This window comes from Aulonocara sp. 'chitande type north' Nkhata Bay, linkage group LG18 (assembly GCF_057382095.1).
Source record: "Aulonocara sp. 'chitande type north' Nkhata Bay isolate Kocher_YH1m ecotype deep benthic linkage group LG18, A_spYH_male_GT1.1, whole genome shotgun sequence".
Classification (NCBI taxonomy): Eukaryota; Metazoa; Chordata; class Actinopteri; order Cichliformes; family Cichlidae; genus Aulonocara; species Aulonocara sp. 'chitande type north' Nkhata Bay.
Window position 1 is genome coordinate 1,986,327 of NC_141361.1, and position 18,400 is coordinate 2,004,726.

Below are 18,400 nucleotides of genomic sequence, written 5' to 3' on the forward strand. Positions count from 1 at the left end.
TGTTAGTTTGGTGGCATTTTTAAAGTTATTGAATAAATGTCCTTTTGTTCTGAGTCTTTGTCTCAGTGGGTCACTGGACTTGTTTTGCAGGTCATCTTGTCACTTGTTGTGTGCATGTTTGTAATGTGAGTGTTTTTGTGGATGTTTATTACAGCTTGCAGTCGGGTTGGGTTTCTTTTCGGGTGTTTTCGGTCGTTTGCGTGTCTGTGGGGTTACTTTGCACCACCTACGCGGTCTTTTGTGTCGTCACGTTGCGTGTCTGTGGGCTGAGGCCGAGCTCTTATACAGCCGGACCTCAGTGCGGATGCAGAAGATCCTCCGGGCTCATTAGAACCTGGTAATACTGACTCGTGTCACGTGGTCAGGTTCAGGGAAACATCCCGTCAGCCAGACGTCCCTGCGCGCTCCTGACTCTCCTGGCAGGAGCGCGCCCGGTCAGGCTCGTGCCCGTCCCCGTGCGGTGGACTGTGAGCGGAGCAGCGGCAGAGAGGGGCAGCCCGCCGGAGGCACAGAGACCACCGCGTGACTCTCGGTGTCTTCCAGCGGCTTTCGCGGACCTAACGGCTGCCTCTGTGTGGACTTTTCTCGGGGACAGAGGTAGGGCGCTCCCGGTCTCACCTGGACGCTGGTTTGGAGGAAGTTTGCCCCTTCAGCTACGCCGAGAAGCGGAACAATGAGGGAGAGCCAGCCGGGCAGCCGGACCCGAGCTAACGGCTAACAGGGAGCAGCTGGGCGGTGAAAGCGACCAAACTGTCCCGTAACGGATCCTCCCGACACTTTTTCCGCTTCCTCTCCGCGCGTGGACACTTGGACTCGCCGCTCCGGGACTGTCTCACACTTGTGGAGGGACACTTGAAGCCACAGCAAGTTTTTTTTCTCTGCTTTCGGACATGGAGACGGACTCGCTTCCAGGCGACGTGGATTCTCTGCGCGGCGGGCTGAGCCTCCTGGATCCGCTGGTGGACCGGATCCTGGGGGACGCTGTGTCACAGCAGCAGGGCTGGCTCCGGGTCTACGGTAAGAAGAACACACTGGGGGGGCAGGACCGAGACCCGGCGGCCGGGCGGGTCTCGGGACCGGGGTCAGCAGGTAGAGAGGGCACCGGCCACCTTTCGGATAGCCAGGTATCCACCTAGAGCCCAGGCCGAGGTCATGGAGGCCACCGGGGGGACCGGGAGCTGCAGCTCCGTGAGGTTTCGACTCAGCCTCCTTGAGAAGGGTTCCTGGGGCCAGACTCTTAAACTGCTCTGGTTCCCTTACCCTCTTAATAATCCCTTAAAACTTTCTTGTTCTCTGAAGGTTCAGGGTTTAAAGCTTAGACCTCCTGAGACAGACTGTCCTTACAGGAAGCACTGCAGCGTTTAATCGCAGCTGAAGCAGAAAAGGTCTCCCTGAGTTTAGTTTGTCAAAATAAAGCAACAACACTGCTCTTAATCTGCGCTCAAACCAGCTGACCTCAGTAATCTGAATCGTCGGGGAACCTCTCAGATTAGATTAGGGTCACACAGTCCTGCGTGTATTCAGGAAGCGGCTCAAAACCACAGAAACGTCCCAAAACATTCAAAGTAACCATACAAATGCCACAAAACAAGAGTGTTCACAACGCGATGCAAAAACACCACAAAAGCCCACAAAAAACAAACAAGTCCCAAGTGACCAAAAAGAGACGCAAGATGAACCAATAAGGATGCGAGATAACTTCAGAAACGCTTAAATCTCATAATAATCAAAACATGACTAAAGTCTAAAGTGTCCAGATCTTTAGAATGAGACGTAAAGTGATGGGAAAGGAAGTGCAAACAGTGGCGTTAGTCCTGAGCGCTGAGTTTATCCGGCGTGTTGAGTTTTATTCACAGGTGGAGTCGCTGATGTTACTGTTTTAAAGCGAACAAACCTCAGACACCCACAATAAAGCCACATGAATACAACCACAAGTTTCCAGCTTCCAGTGTGTAGCGAACGAGAAGCTGACAGAAAGGTCAGAGGTCGCTGAAACTGTAAGGAGACGTCTTATTCGCAGTCACATGGGGCCGTGTGGGGCTGTGACTCACAGCGGCGTCCTGTGAGGCAGAAAACGGTAACATGACTCAGTTTTTCTGCGCGGACTTCACACGAGAGGCCGGTGCTGCAGCTGCTGTCTCATGTTTCCCTGCAGGACTGCTGCTGCTTCACTTCCTAAAATAAAAGCTTCAGAGCTCTGTGAGACCGAACAGTTTTCCAGGACAGGCGGTCACATGGCGGCGTTGGCGAGGACTGAGAATGCACTGAGTAATCACTGATGGCTGCAGTGAATTACAGAAACTCTTCTGTGTTTATTTAAATTCACCTGAGGGACACAGCCTGCAGGTGATGTTGATACTTTCAAAGGATCCTGAAAACATGGGAGAAATGGGCGTCTGAGTCGCTGTTCTGAGTTTGGACCCGACCCTGATAAGGATGAGCAGAAGAGACTGGATCGTGTTGCTTAATGTGACATCAGAGGGCGAATTTTAGTGTTTTTCTCCTTTCAAATCTCCTTTTAGATTCAGAATGGAAAGTCAGAGTCATCCAAAACACTCAAAATAACCAAAAGACATTCAGAGCAGCAAAGTGTTCAGAATGAGACGTAAAGTAACTGGAAAGAGTCTCCAAATGACCACGAACACGTGGAAAGTCATTTCTTAAACACTCAAAATGAACAAAAAAAGAGACACAATGACAAAAGAAACACAAACAACCACAAAGAGGCTCAAACTGGCCACCAAACAATGAAACACGACTCTAAAACACAACATGATGCTAAAAATGGAACAAAATGATCACAAAGGGATGTAAGCAAAGAAAGCCACAAAAAACCAAGTCAAGAACTACCAGACAGATGCACAAATTAATAATAATAATAATAAGGTGCAAAACTAAAAAACCAAAGTGTTGAAAGACAAAACCAGCACAGAGTGAAAACACTGAAGAATAGTCTGACTGCCTTTAATCACCTTAATGATCCCAGTTATAAAGTTTAAAACTTCTAAATTCATTCAGTCTCAAACTGAACCCAGAGTTTCTCGATGTTAATGTAAGAATAAAGTCGTGTTTGTCACTTTAGACCTAAAGGCTCCGGCGGCCCATGAACTCATCCGAAACTGGGAATAAAGTGGATGAGTGAGGCTGAAGTGGTGGTGACGTCCTGTGAACCAACAGGGTGGAGCATTGAAGGCTGCTATGACCCATCACTGATGTGTTCATGAACCTGAGCGTGATTATAACTCGGTTTATTTTGAACGTAGATGTGCACGCTCACAGAGGCCTGAATGCAGCGCTGCTATCTGTAGCTGCGAGGCTGCATCAGGATGTTTGCTCTTCCTCCTGCACCTCCTCCACCCTCCCGCTGTTGGCAGGGTGTGATGTCAGCAGCCAGTTTGTGCCGGTGATCTCACCGGGCAGGACTCCGGCTCTGGCATCGGGTCCTCGCTGCCCTCCGCGGCTCGCATTCCTCAAATAGATTCAACAATGGCTGCCGCCGTGCTGCCTTCAGGTCCACCTCACTGCAGAAAAATGCAGCGGCGGGTCGTTTGTGTTTTTCTGCTGCATTCACGTTACATCAGAGGGTGGGGTCTCCTCCACCCTGCCGGTGTATTTACAGAGCAGGCTGGGGCCTCGTGTCAGACTGTGTTGAGTTTGTGCTGCTGAGACGCTGTAGCAGCTTCCCGCTCAGACAGGAGGAGGTTAGCACTGGAATTTCTAATCAAAGAATACCAAAACCTGCACTTCCTCTTAACGTCCACTGGAGGCTCCAGCTGTGAGTCTGTCCCACAGATGCCTGTGTTAAAATGTGCACCTTTACAGCAGAAACAAACATCTTTTTAAAGCCTGTTTAAAGTTAGCATGATTAGGGGGTGTGGCCTCTTTGACCGACAGGTGGATGGCGACTCAGGCGGCTGTAGCTGCTAGCGCTCTCCTAGCTGTCACCCCTGTACCATGTTGGTGCTGTTGGAGCATTTTAATGACATCATGTGACCTATAACGTTCCTTCCTTTCTGAGCTAACCAGGTGTGAGGTGATACCTCAGTGATCCACCCTCTGGTCTGTGTACAGTCTCCTCTGGGCCCAAGAGTCCAGCCTGCCCGATCCTGAAAGCAGAGAGTGTGTCCGTGTTTGTGTGTCTGTGTGTGTGTTACGTTGTGTTGCAATAACTTTATTTGTGGTGGGCGTTCTGCCCCGATGGACGTACGACACTAAGAAGTGATGAAAGAGCGATCGATGCGAGACGTTGATCAAACTGCAGGTGAAGCTTCCTCCTGCCGCTGTTTGGATCCAGCGTCTCTCTGAAAGCATCGACAGAGTGCATTATCCAGAGAAAGGCTGCTGTACGTAAGCCTATTAAAGCTGACCGCAGACAGACGCTTAAACACATCGCAGAGCCTCCTCCTCCTCCAGCCCACCGGCTGAGAGTGTCAGGAGTTAACACTCGCACTCCGAAGGTTTCCTTCCTCCTGCTGTCATGTTGAAGCCCCACTGAGGTTCTCAGCCTCCATATTGGACGGGGATTCTGGGAGTTTGCTGCCGGTGAGCCCATTCACACCTGAGCTTCCTGCGGGACTGACGGGACGTCACGTTCCTCTGAGGCTGCACGTGAGAAACGAGCAGAAACGGATGTTTTCTTTGGCCGAGTCTGTTCTGTAAAAAGCGTAGAGCTGTCGTGAGTGGGTGCTTTCCCAACTTTTGGGATAAATATAGTAGATCTTATCTTGGAAAACAGGATGTTTAGGTCCAGAAAAAAGGTTTACTGATGGGACAGATGTGCAGGAAAGACGAGCCGGTACATCAGCTGTGGTTGTTTTACTGAAATGCAATCAAAGTTTGAGAAAAACAAGGTGATGGGTTGTTTTTTTCTTCCAGCTTTGATCAGATTCCTTCAGATGTGAAGTGGAATAAAATCCATCTGCCTGAACATGGATACAGAGCCACACGAGCTGATTATTTAACAATATGATGGTTTCTGTCAGCGTTTCAAACTCGTATTGAAATACTTCAATTTTCTGATTCCTCCTGAGCTGGAGCTGTCTGCACGAATCAAAGAAGCTTTTATAAGCAGGAAGAAGCTGGAGAGAAAGGGGCGAAGCAGTCTGTGAGCAGTCTCCAGGGTTGTGGACAGACTCGGTCGGTTGCACCACGTGAGAAATCTGGCTGGAAATAAGCGGTTAGCTCAGGGAACAGCTCGATCTTCTGTATGAGTGTGTGTCGTCTGTGACGGCTGAGAAAATCCTGGATCTTTTGTGTGTGTGCGTAAACAGACGGGACAAGATTTAGAGCCGGATCCCAAACGCAGGATCCAACCGCGGGGCTCGCCTCAGCGCTTGGCGTGGGCGTGTCCGTGCCTGACCTTTTGATGATGAGTTGGTGAGGACTGAACGATGGATGTGATCCACTGGCGTGTGTTTGAAGTGCTTCGTGTTTGACGTGGAGGCTCCGGGGCAGGAATGGAAGACGCGGTCGTTTGCTCTTCAAACTGAGACGCATGTAAACATATTTTCTAAGAGTCGGATTGATCTTCGCGGATCTTCAGGGAATCTCCGCCCAGAGTCTGCGTGTCTGAGTGGCGGTGTGGTTCATCAGTGTCGGGGAATGGGTTCAGGTCTGAGCGGTGGTCTGCAGGACAATGGAGGCCGATGGGAGCAGGAAATGGAAAGTTCCTCACAGGCCTGGCTGTTTTCAGGATGGGGGCGGTGAGGCAGGATTTCCTCTCTGAAACAAAACAGGAGCAGTCCTGCTTCTCTGGACCAAAAAAAGCTGCTGTCTATTTCAGGGCAGGGTGGGAAAAGCACCGGAGGATCCTCGGGGACGACACGCACTCGTCGTAATCACACAGCGCTGGATGTGTGTTTTTATTTGTCTGATGCGAAGGGAAATCAGTGCTGTGGTAATCAGGGTTTGTTTTAGATTCAGGAGAAAGAAACCGTGAATAAAAAGATTTGTGTCTGTTATTTATAGATGTCAAATGAAATAAAATGATCGTTCATCCTATACCTTTACAAAGAAACCCTGTCTGCGTGTTTTATATACTTTGCATTTTGCTCTTACACTCTACCAGACTCCATTCACAAAATCTATGATTTTACATCTCATAACACACAAGCTGTTTGTCTGCCTCCTTGAATGATTATGGTTAGTAGTCTTGGACCTGAATGTTTTCACTGTTTGTTTGGGATCTAAACTGACCAATAAAAATGCAAAAGTCACACAAAGTAAACCAGCAATTTTTTTTTTTACCTCGAGGTAAAAGATGCTGTTGTCAGTGGACTGTGGACTGCAGTGAGTTAAAGGGTTTTAGTGGGTCAGTCGCAGCAGTTTTGGTCTCTATAGCTAATTTATCTACCTCATTATAACTGTGGGGTCAGGTTTTTATAACACACCTGATTCAATTGTATTAGGGCCTAAAGTTTACAAAAATAGGGGTGTGGCCTCTTTGACTGACAGGTGAATTTTCCAGATGCTTCGTATTTTTCTTCCCTTTTCAGACGTTAATGAAGGGAAACCAGCTTTCCTGTTTATGTGTCACATGATAGCAGGCTCCTGCATTCAGCAGGAAGTAATCAGATTACTTCAGAGGACGTCTGCTGCTCTGAAAGCTGTGAGCGGAGAGCAGAAGTGGATCACTGTGTCAGAGCGGCTGCAGATTAAAGCCTGAGTTGTGGATGAAAATTGGATTAGTCAATCGTCTGAGCACCAAACGCTGCTGCTGTCTGAGGAGGACGCTCACGCCGCCAAACAACCAATCAGACACCTTGTTTGTAGTTTAAATCAACACCTGAGTGTTTGGGCGATTAAGCCGCTCAAAGTTAACTTGACCTCGAGAACATCAGCCGACTCGCTTCCTGTTTGTCGCTTCACGAGGCTCTAACGTAGATATTTTCAGCTCTGTTTAGCTTCAAACTCGGATTAGAAGTTGACTTTATTGCCTCGGGGTCGGTGTGTTAGCTGCTGTGGCTTTCAGTCACCTGCCGATTAATTTGGAAATAAGTAGTTTATCCATCAGAGGCTTTTATTTTAATATGCTCCTGGAAGAATCATTGATTGATTTCTCCAAATGAACTTGTGACTTTGTAAAATGTTGGACGGGCCCCTCTGGGTTTTAGCTAATCTGAAGTATGTGTGAATGATGGGAAGGCGGCGTGTGGTGGTGTCACAGACCGCTGCGTTGATCTACCGTGCCACTGCTGTCACAGGCTAAAATCTGGAGCTGCTTCGGCTCCTTTCAGATGATGTTTTTTGGAGTGTTTCATGCGGCCTCCTCACATCCAGCCGCTGATCTTGAACTTCCTGTTTTCTGGAAGTGTGCTCCGTCCTCAGACCGTCGAGGGCCAGCCCGCCGGCCTCCAGCTGAGACTCCAGCCTGGATTCCTGAGCTCCGAGTGGCTTTGGTGCTATCAGCTGCTGATTTACAGCTCTCTTTATGGCTGCGAGTTATTTTTAGCTGGAGGCTGCTGCTGCTGCCCGCTCTTCTCCTGGCTTCCTGCAGGACGGAGATGAAAAGTGAACAAAGTGGTGCCTGATGAAGGCACCAGCAACTTTAAGCTGTTGCCCCGGGTCAGTCCTGCAGCCTGTTCTGCTCACTTTGCAGCAGTTTTATGTGTAAACATGTGGGCCTGGAAGATTTCTGCATCACGTCTTGAATGAATGCAGACACATTAATGAAGAATGAGAGAAAGTGAGCAGTCGAGTCTGTCAATGAGGAAAAACGACCGAACTAAGGCTGAGCTGAGTCTGCAGTCAGTGAGAGGTTTCTGTCGCTGAATCTGACAATCGATCACGGATCAGTTTGTGCTTCTGATCCACTCTGATTTTGTGCAGAAGTTTTCATAACACTGATTCATTTTAATGCAATAAGACTAAATTATACCACAACACTCACCAGAGAAGTTTTAATCCACATCTTCCGTGTCACTGCTGGCTTCCACCTGACTTCCTGTTTGTCTCCTCTCTTCCTGTTTTGTTTCCTTTCTCTGGAGGAGCATAAATGTTTGTAGGACTTCCTGTTTGGCCTTTAAACTCAGGAAATTGGGGAGAAGCATCAGTCTGGTTCAGTCAGAGTGAGCTGTTAGAATCGGGGCTGGTATCTGAATGCAGGTGAAATGAGACCTGCCTGAGCCTTGATGTTCTCTTTGCTGCTTGATGGCTTTTGGGCGACTTTTCAGACGAAACAAAGGACTCAAAGCATGTGTGGCTTCTGAACTGGCGGTCCACTCCTGGAAATTGTAATTTAGATTTGTAATGTTGTCTGAGGTATTTATGTTTGACGTTAGCGAGCCGGTTTCGGTCTAAAACGTCCCATTCCTTCGATCTTATTGGAAGTTTATCCTGAATCCATCCATAGAAATCTGTCCACAGCCTCTTAAGAGGAGCTTTCATTATTTGTAAGATTTGTTTTTTGCATTTGGCCTTTTTTGGACAGCACGGTGTAGATCGGAAAGCAGGGACAAGTACGAAGGAATGAAACGCAGGAAACAACCTCGGGTGGACACGATAGCTTTCGTTTGCCTGATCAGTCAGGTGAGCTGTAGCAGCGCCCGTGCTCTCATTTTTTAATTTCTAAAGGAAGTGTTTACAGTTGTGCGTTTAGCTGCTTAGACTTGGCGTGAACATGTGTTTAAACTGACGTGGAAGAGGAACCGCTCGTCCTGATGTTGACCTCTGGCCTCAGACTCGGTCAGTCGCCGCTGGCTCGAGGAGGACTTGCCTCCCTCTGATTCCGCTTAACCTCCCCGAGTCTTAACTCTGACCTACATGCAGCGTCGCTTCATTATCCAATCAGGGCTGATATGTGGGTCAGCCAGGGCGGCGTGCCTTTAAAGTCCCAAGAAGAAGAAGGTTGATCTGAGAGTTGGAGAGAGTTTGATCTTTTTCCTAACTGCATCAGGGCCACGAGGAGCACATGTTTGAATCCTCCAGGAGCTCAGCTCTGTTTTCTGTAACGCAGTCTCACGGCAGTTTGTAACTAGTCAGGGACTCTGAACATGATCGTTCATCCGTCCGCTCTCTGTTTGTACCCATTTACACAAAATGAATATTCTCAGAGGTTGGAGATGTTGGGGTTTTGCTGCTCACAGACCACATGTTGATTCTTAAATGTGTCAGAAGTTTCTATTTATTTTGTATTATTTTGAAAATGTTGGCATTATTAAAATATGTTAGTAATAATCATTAAAACTATTTAGAGCGACTTTTTGGGTTTAAATTCTAAAAAGTTAAAACTTCTCCCAAAGCGCCGTTTTCTTGGTACTGCGTGCTCGCCAAAAACTACTCACAGGAAATGTACTTCCTGTTACAAAGCCGCACTGACCATCTCATAAAAACAGGTCAATTTGTGTCCACGATCAGGGACAAACGACTTTTATGAGACCAAGCCGACCAAGCTGGTGAGGTCATTGTTGCGGGTCCCACAGACTCCTCCTCCTCCGCGTTGGGCTGCAGTAGATCTACGTGTCGCAGACAGGGATGGTCCTCCTGTTCCTGTGACCTGAACGGTCACTCTGACCAGAACCTGCCATAGGTGGAGAACTGGTTCATGAGCCATGAGGTGAAAACTATCATCACAAGCTTCGTTCCACAACAGCGGAGATGGAGTCCACTTCCAGTCCGGCCACTGGGGGGAGGAGCTTGTTGGAGAGCTGGTTGATATTTGTTTTTTTTACTGTCACAAAGTGTGTGATGATATGTATTCGGGGGTTGTTTGCAGCCTGAGATCGCCCTCAGCTTGTATCTTGGCCACGTTTGGCCTGCTGCAGGTGAACCTCCAGCTCCACGTGGAGGACTGAACGCTCTCACATGTAACCTGCAGCCTGAACAACAACGACAACAAACCTCCTCATTTCCATATTATGAAACTCGCGGAGTGAGCTGCGGGGATTTTTCTATCTCGCTTCTGCTGCTTCAAAGCTTCTCTATCAGCGGGGCTTGAATAAAGTGTCCTCAGAGCTCCTCCCTGCTCTCTGGGACTCTGCTCCTGTTTCCTCTCTGGTCACAGAGGCCTCGGGGGGCGGGGGGACATTCTTCAGTCCTCATGAATATTTAGGGATCACAACATGTATGGAGGCCTGAGAGCTCAGAAATTTAACCCAATAAACAGAGAATGACTGGCCTGAATGTGGGTAAGAGCTTGACTAAATTACACTCAACTATACCAGTTAAATGTTTTTGTATCAGCGCGTCCAGATTGTGTTCTGGCCTGTGTTACTTTCATAGATAGTAAACGTACAGATCTTGCCTCCTATTCTTCAGATCCTTCTCTGCTGCTACGTGTAGAATGAATGGAAATGGGTATTATAAATATTAGAGGATATCACTGACTGAATTTGGCACTCTGTGGGTTACTTTTCAGCTACCGAAACCCTTTTTCTTTCCATCCACCTACTATTTCCAGCTGCCCACCCTACACCACAGACTACAACCCATCCTGGTCCCTCGCAAAGTGCATAAATCGCCAATGTGGGAAGTATGAAAGGGGGATTTCCCACCTATTTTGGAGCAAAATTCAGGCTGTTTGCAAACTGCAGCAAGTCTACAGATCTAAATCCATCCATATGATTCATTATGAGAGCTCTGCGTCATCGTCATCGTCGTTGCTGCTGAATAAGAACCAAACCAGGAAACTGATCAGAAAAAGGAGAAGCTGATGCTCGACGCTGTAGTCTTCATAGGGGAAACCACAGTCTGCTGCTTTGCCTTTGCTCAGCCCTGATTGGCTGGCCTCGGTCTTTCTCTGGCTCTTGACTTCCTCCCAGGAAGACGAACGTCAGCCCACAGAAAGCGAGCGAACGGCAGCTCCAGCTCGGCGTGCACATGAGGACAACCTGACGAATCCTCATCCGTCCGACCCGCCGGGGTCGTGTGTCCGTGTCACAGCACAGCTGTCGGCGAACCAGCAGTGACGGCCATTTTGGGGGCCTCCATCTGCTCGTTGCTGCCTGGAGGAAGCTTGCGTGTGCTAGACTATGAGTGGAAGTGGCGCCCACCCTTTGATCGGTGAGGGTCTAATCCAGGGGACCTTGTACCACTGGCACTTTTACAGGAGGCCCTGGCGGAGAACCAACACCCCACCGGCTTCTGAGCAGTTATTGGACAAATACAAATGGGAGACATCTGCTCGCCAGGCGCCGAGGTCGGCCGGTACGTCCACTCCCGAGGGCAAAGCACAAACCATGGAGCCTTCTCACCGGCGACTGCTCAGCCTGCCGAGGTTCGGCACCCTCCCAAACCCGAAAAAACGTAGCGGGGAGCCCGGCGCCCTGCAGAGGATCTTTCTCCGGTCGATGTCCGAGCCCGGCGCCAACAACGACAACAATAGGGAACCGCTCAGGAAGGTAGAATCGGTCGCCGAGAGGAGCACGCCATCCGTCAGCAGCTTCTTCAGCTCGCTGTCTCGAAGGATCGGCAAAGTCCTGAGGGAAGAAGGCGGAGGCAGCGAAGATGAAGGAGGAGAGGACGGTAGGGGTGTCTACGTCATGCTTGTGTCCTCTTTTAAAAAGTTTTCTTTTTAACAGCTTCATTTTCACTTAACATATTAAAAGCACGATGAGATGAAGAGAAGACAGTTGTGTTGCCTCCGGCTCAGAAGCTTTGACGCCAACACAAATAGACACCAGGAACTAGCCTGAATTATTCTCTAAAGGGAATCCCCCAGAATTCTTCCCGGGTGGTTTTCTCTCAAACAGCAGAACTTTCAGAATAAACAGGAACCTCGTTCGGGGGGAAACCGAGCTGTTAAAACAGAGTTTTAAATCCTTACCTGAATGTTAAAGAGCAGTCCGTTGGTGTGTTCGCTTCAATGTGCTCAGAGTTGGTTTGTTTTTTGGGATCAAAGTTTTGCATTCGTAGGGGGATGGCCTCTCTCCCTGGCAGGTGGATGGAGACGCAGGCGGGTGTAGCTGCTAGCTGTCCACTAGGCTTCACCACAGCTAGTTGGAGGCCCTGAGCTGGACCTCTGGGCCATGCTTGTGCTTTTGGAGCCTTTCAGAGCTTTTTTAATGACATCATCTGACCAGTTATGTGGCTGCTGTGAGGTTACTGCACTTAGACCGTCACTAAGGTCTGCAGGGTTCTACGATTTTATTTGGGCATTAATTAGCAGGTATCTGTGATGCACCACATGCAACACATTCAGCATAATTTGTTTGTTTGTCTGTTTTCTTTTTCTTGAACCTTGTAATGTCGCTCTGGCCGTGAAAATCTCAGCGGTCAAATTAAATTAAGAGCAGTCCGATTTAGCTGGATCGCGCAGGTCTATAAAAAGCATTAGCATCATTTGTGTGAATAAGGTAGAGCGAAACATTAAAACGCAGTTCAACCAGTCTGTCTTATCAATACGGTATAATTACCTCCTCATTTACCTCCACTAGATCACTGCCTCAGAAACTGACCTGAACTATTATTATGACGATGATACAAAAATTCCCACATGGTGAAGTTAAAGCAGAGTGATGTTTCTCTCCTGTGGCCCCTGCAGCTTCATTCTACTCTAAGGGAGGAAAACCTCGGCTGTCCTTTGTGCTCTCAGAGAGGTTTCCTCCTCCTCCTCCTCCTCCTGCTCCTGCTCCTGATTGAAGGCTGGAAATCTGTCTGCAGCTGCTTCACCAAACATTTACATTCATGCAGAGTGTGTAAAGCTCAGACAGGCAGCCAGTCTGAAGGTTAAGTCATGCTAATTGCAGTTTCCACTACAACCTCACATGAGGAAACATTTAGAGCCTGCAGATAATAAATGTGTGTTTTCATGCAGAACTCGCTGCTGCATCAAGTCCCATTAGTTCTGCAACACAGCTCCTCTGAATATGAATAATTGTCTGAATTAATTTTCTTTGGCTGATATCAGAGCCACAGAGATCTTTGAATGACAAAGTCTATAGAAATTCAGAAAACACAATAAAATACCCATGTATGTACGCAGAAGCAGCTTTTGAACATCAGGGAAAAAACAGACCCGATTCTGAAATCAGTTTTATGCAATCAGAAACGAGTCATTGCAAAAATCCATCTCAGTCCAAATTCAAGATTTAAACCAGCCAAGTGTGAAGCAGTCCTGGAGTCCAGTTTGTTCGGGCCTGAATTATAAATAATTTCAGGGCGAATGAAACCAGGAAGTAATGAAAGTCGCGCTAACCTGTGCACAGGTGCACCGAGCAGAACCGGGTCTGCTTTATCCTTGGTCTCCTTACTGCTGTGCAGGTTTGGATCTTTGGCAGCGTGCCGGATCTCCTCACCTCGCCGGCTCTTGTTTACCATCAGAGCTCAGGCTGTCCTTTTAAATCAGATGCTGCACGTTTCACAGACTGCACATGCAGAGTAAATATTTCATGCTCAGGCGCATGAGGGACTGAAACGCTGCTCAAAACACGTGATGTAAAAAACACAAAGCAGCTGATCTGAGTTCACCGTGAGCTTAAAGACATGCACATACATGTTCCTGTGAGCTTACTGATAAAAGGATTCAGGGTTGGGACCTTCTCATAGTATCGATGTGTGAACTCGAATATTTTCTGACTCCAGAGGTTCCTTATCACAGATTTTATTCCACCTCCTGTCTGTGACCTCTGACCTCTCTCTCACTGAAAGCTTGTGTTATGAGGGAAATGGGATCTGTTGTGGTACACCGTTCTGGTGACCGTGTCAGATTAATGTGTGCCTTTGGGCATCGTGTCTCTGCTTCGCCAGAGTCCGACCTGTTTGATAGACGCATATATTTCTGTCGTCATCCATCATCCTGAAACGGAGATGATGCGTGTTATCTGTGAGCTCCCAGCGTCCCCGGCATGCCACGTTCATCGGAGCGTTCAGCCTCGCCGGAAATTTGAACACAGCATCGAGGAGGAGGAGGAGGAGGAGGAGGAGGAGAGCTGATCAGGGATGTAGAAAAAGATTTAATTTAATCTGTCTGAGCTGGTGGTTTATGGGAAACTGGTGTGAGAGCAGAGTCAGAAACAGAAGCTGCTGATGTGCTGGGAGCACTGGTGGGAGCTCAGAAGCAGAACACATCTCAGCCTGCAGAGGCCTCATTTGCTTTACTTCTAAACCTGCTTCAAATTATTAACTCAAGTTCCCATAATGCTTTGGGGAATGTAGAACTGTAGCATGAACTGGGTATCAGAAGTTCCTGCTTGTGGTTTTACCCACAGATGTACAGAAAACTGTCAGATTTTTACCTCAGTACTGACGAAAACTTAACAATTCTCTCTGAACTCTTTCTAATCAGGTCCTGACCTGGTTACTGACATGATGCTCAAAGCAACCTTAGAGTGCTCCTAAAATCAGTCCAATACTATGCCCAGAAACTGGTCTGCAATAAGTTTAAAACCAGTTCTAAACTAAACTGAAATCAAGTGTGGAACTAGTTTTAAAGCAGACCCCACAGCCTGGGTTTGGGCTTAGGTTTCTTTACTCATCACCTGCTCCATCCCAGTCTCAAATCTACCGTAAAACGTTTCTAAAAAGTCCAAAGTCCAAAACATTTAAGCCCGTAAGTGGTTTAAAACCAGTCTGAACTCAATCCCAAAATCAAGTTTGAATCCAGTTTCAAAGCAGTGCTAAATTAGACCTAAAACAAGCCCAGGCTACAGTCCAAATTCAGTTCCAGAGCAGGTTTTAAACCAGTCTTGATTCAAACTGGGAACCAGTGTAAAATCAGTCATGAACAAGTTTTAAAACTTGGCCTAAAATCAGTTTTAAAATCCGGTCTGAGCCGGTCCCACATGCGGTTGTGATGAGTGGTAATCTGACCCTGGCTCAAAACTTCAGTTCACCAGATATACTCTTCAGGGTCGCCGTGCCCTAGAGCCCGTCACAGGGCGAGAGGCGGGGCACACCTGCACAGGTCAGCAGCCTGCTGCAGGCTGTTCTTCCTTTTACTTTCAGTCTTGTGTCAAACTATAAACTACAGCTCCTACAATGCTCTGGAGGCTGTAGAAAAGTGTGCGTATTAGTTCCTGCTGTGGTTCACCCACAGATGTACAGCCAGCTCGGTGTATTTCTTAAAAACATGTGAACGCTCGGACAGGTTCAGCACGCAGAGCTTCTGGTTTCTACACCGTCGTGTGGTCGCTCAGAGCGGCGATGCCCCACCAGCCGTGCCAGCAGGGTTAGTCAACACGACATGACTGCAAACAAGAAACTAACCCAGGTCTTTATTGTGAAAACTTTTTCCCTCTACTTTATGATCTGTCAGTTTGTTCTGCCTGAGACTTTGAAGTAGTGAAACCCAAACAGACCAGAGTCTGTGAGAAAATTCAGCATTTTAACAAAAATAAATAAAGATCGGCTTTCCTCTGCTTTCTGTTGCTTAACTTTAATCTGCAGAAAGCCTCAAGTCACTGTGTTTGATTCTGCTGTGACTCAGCAGTAATGAAGAGCACACAGAGCCGTACAGCGTGGAGCACAGTGAAGTATTTGTACACAGTTTCAGGACTGCAGTAAATGTGTCTGCGTGAACAGAAGCGGCTGTAAACAGACACAGTGTGAAAGTTTCCAGCATGCCCAGAGCATGCTGGGTAATCAAAACCACAGAGCTCTCACTTCTGTAAACACACACACACACACACACACACACACACACACACACACACACACACACACACACACACACACACACACACACACAGAGTTGGGTTAATTAGACCCCACTTAGCAGTAGCTGTTCATTTTCACATGGAAACTGAGTGTGAGAACTGGGAGGGTGAATCAGGCTCTTTTCTCTCTCTGTGTGTGTGTGTGTGTGTGTGTGTGTGTGTGTGTGTGTGGCTGAGGCAGGATATGTGTGGTGGTGTTCTGGCTCACGGCATCCTACAGAAACCCTGTGTGTGTGTTTGAGGCCAGGACAGCTCCTGCATACTCAATGAGGTGTGTGTGTGTGTGTGTGTGTGTGTGTGTGTGTGTGTGTGTGTGTGTGTGTGTGGCTGGCTTCAGAGCCAGCTCAGCTCGTCCTCATTCCCAGAGATTAAATGAAGCAGTCTTATTGGGTCTGCCTCACCTAACTCTCCGTTTTTCAACCCTAACCCAGTGTTTTTATGCCTAACACTGTTTGGTGTTTGGACCTCGTGCACGTGAGCACAGACTGTAGCGCCACAGACTCTTTATCAGTCTCTCAGCTCAGTCTCTTACCAGACGTTATCTAACATAACCAGTACATCAAGGCACAGATACAGAAAAGTGTGATGAGGCAGAGTCAACGCTGGTCAGGTTCAGGGAGGAGGTTTGTGATCATGTGACCCTGTGTGGACAGGAAGTTCAGACAGCACTTCCATCCTTAAAGCTAAACTGAAGGTCCAACTGATGCGTTATGTAAGCGAAGGTCCTCACACTGACAGAACAACACGTGTGTGTGTGTGTGTGTGTCTTCCTTTTGTATGTAAATTGGCCCTCCACAATAAAAGCTTCTGGGTAACAAAAGCAGCCCTGAGCTCATTAACCTTTCGGTGCTCCGAATAGCGGCGGTGGGAACGTGGAGGCTCCCACATGAATGCGTCTGAAAACAGGTTGTTTTGTGTTGCAGCCAGAACCCTCCAGACTGGACTGTGTGACGGCGCCGTCCTGCTCCGGGTCCACAGGCGTTTGGCAGGATAAACCCTTTTTAAGGGGAAAGATTTTTTTTTTTTAACCAGACTGCTGAATATTCAATTCAATTTTATTTATACAGCGCCAAATCACAACAACAGTCACCTCAAGGCGCTTTATATTGTACAGTAGATACAGAGAAAAGCCCAACAATCATATGACCCCCTATGAGAAAGTACTTTGGCGACAGTGGGAAGGAAAAACTCCCTTTTAACAGGAAGAAACCTCCAGCAGAACCAGGCTCAGGGAGGGGCGGGGCCATCTGCTGCGATTGGTTGGGGTGAGAGAAGGAAGACAGGATAAAGACATGCTGTGGAAGAGAGACAGAGGTTAATAACAGATATGATTCAATGCAGAGAGGTCTGTTAACACACAGTGAGTGAGAAAGGTGACTGGAAAGGAAAAACTCAATGCATCATGGGAATCCCCCGGCAGCCTACGTCTATTGCAGCATAACTAAGGGAGGATCCAGGGTCACCTGGTCCAGCCCTAACTATATGCTTTAGCAAAAAGGAAAGTTTTAAGCCTAATCTTGAAAGTAGAGATAGTGTCTGTCTCCTGAATCCAAACTGGAAGCTGGTTCCACAGAAGAGGGGCCTGAAAACTGAAGGCTCTGCCTCCCATTCTACTTTTAAATACTCTAGGAACAACAAGTAGGCCTGCAGAGCGAGAGCGAAGTGCTCTAATAGGGTGATATGGTACTACAAGGTCATTAAGATACGATGGGGCCTGATTATTTAAGACCTTGTATGTGAGGAGCAGGATTTTGAATTCTGGATTTAACAGGAAGCCAAAACAGGAGAAATCTGCTCTCTCTTTCTAGTCCCTGTCAGGACTCTTGCTGCAGCATTTTGGATCAGCTGAAGGCTTTTCAGGGAGTTTTTAGGACTTCCTGATAATAATGAATTACAGTCGTCCAGCCTGGAAGTAATAAATGCATGAACTAGTTTTTCAGCGTCACTCTGAGACAGGATGTTTCTAACTTTAGAGATGTTGCGCAAATGGAAGAAAGCAGTCTTACATATTTGTTTAATATGTGTGTTGAAGGACATGTCCTGGTCAAAAATGACTCCAAGGTTCCTCACAGCCTTACTGGAGGCCAAGGTAATGCCATCCAGAGTAAGAATCTGCTTAGATACCATATTTCTAAGATTTTCAGGGCCGAGTACAATAACCTCAGTTTGATCTGAATTAAGAAGCAGAAAGTTAGCGGCCATCCAATATCAAAGCAAATGTGATTTTTAGGATCAGAGACTGGAAAATATTGATGGATTATTCTTTTCTGTTCTCACATCTGTGTCTCGTACTGTGAGCAGTCCTCTTCCTGTCGAGGTCTGCAGGACCTCCTTTGAGGGTTATCGATCTCTGATCTGCTGTTCACTCGTTTGCGAGGCCGATACCCGTGATGGACTCGTGCCCGGGCTTTTCTTCATCAGATCGAGTATTTGACACTTTTCTGAAACGTTAGCTGTGAGCTGAACTGACCAGCGACTGAGTTTGAGTGTTTACGGAGGTGTCAGAGGGTGCGCTTGATTTATAACACGGGAAATTAACAAAAGCTTTGCGGTGAAAAGTGATTTTTTTATTTTTAATAATTTGTTTTCTGCTGGAAACTAAAATTGCGACTGAAATCAAAATCCAGCTAATCTTGCGGCTCTTACGTGGACACCGCACAGTTGAATGAGGTCAGGATACTTTCCACCCCTCCCACAGGACATGTGACAGCTGCGCTCATCGGCATCTCGTGACATCACAAGAACCGGTGGGTTAAACAAAGCCGTCGTACCGGACGTTTCCACGTGTGCTGCGGCGCCTGTGTGAACAC

The 18,400-nt window shown here is 47.6% G+C and overlaps 1 protein-coding gene across 4 annotated transcripts in view; it reads left to right on the plus strand.

Moving 5' to 3' along the window:
• The first annotated feature begins 362 nt into the window (after positions 1-362).
• Positions 363-18,400, plus strand: part of rasal2 (RAS protein activator like 2) — a 61,252-nt gene continuing 43,214 nt past the window's right edge. For 2 of the 4 annotated variants that reach the window (XM_086271651.1, XM_086271653.1), the window contains exon 1: positions 363-1,017. In XM_086271651.1, the coding sequence (XP_086127777.1) occupies positions 891-1,017 (127 nt within the window). In that variant the 5' untranslated portion in view covers positions 363-890. Of the gene's footprint in view, positions 1,018-10,652; positions 11,461-18,400 lie in introns of those variants that run through there. The other 2 variants (XM_086271650.1, XM_086271657.1) reach the window with 2 other exon arrangements.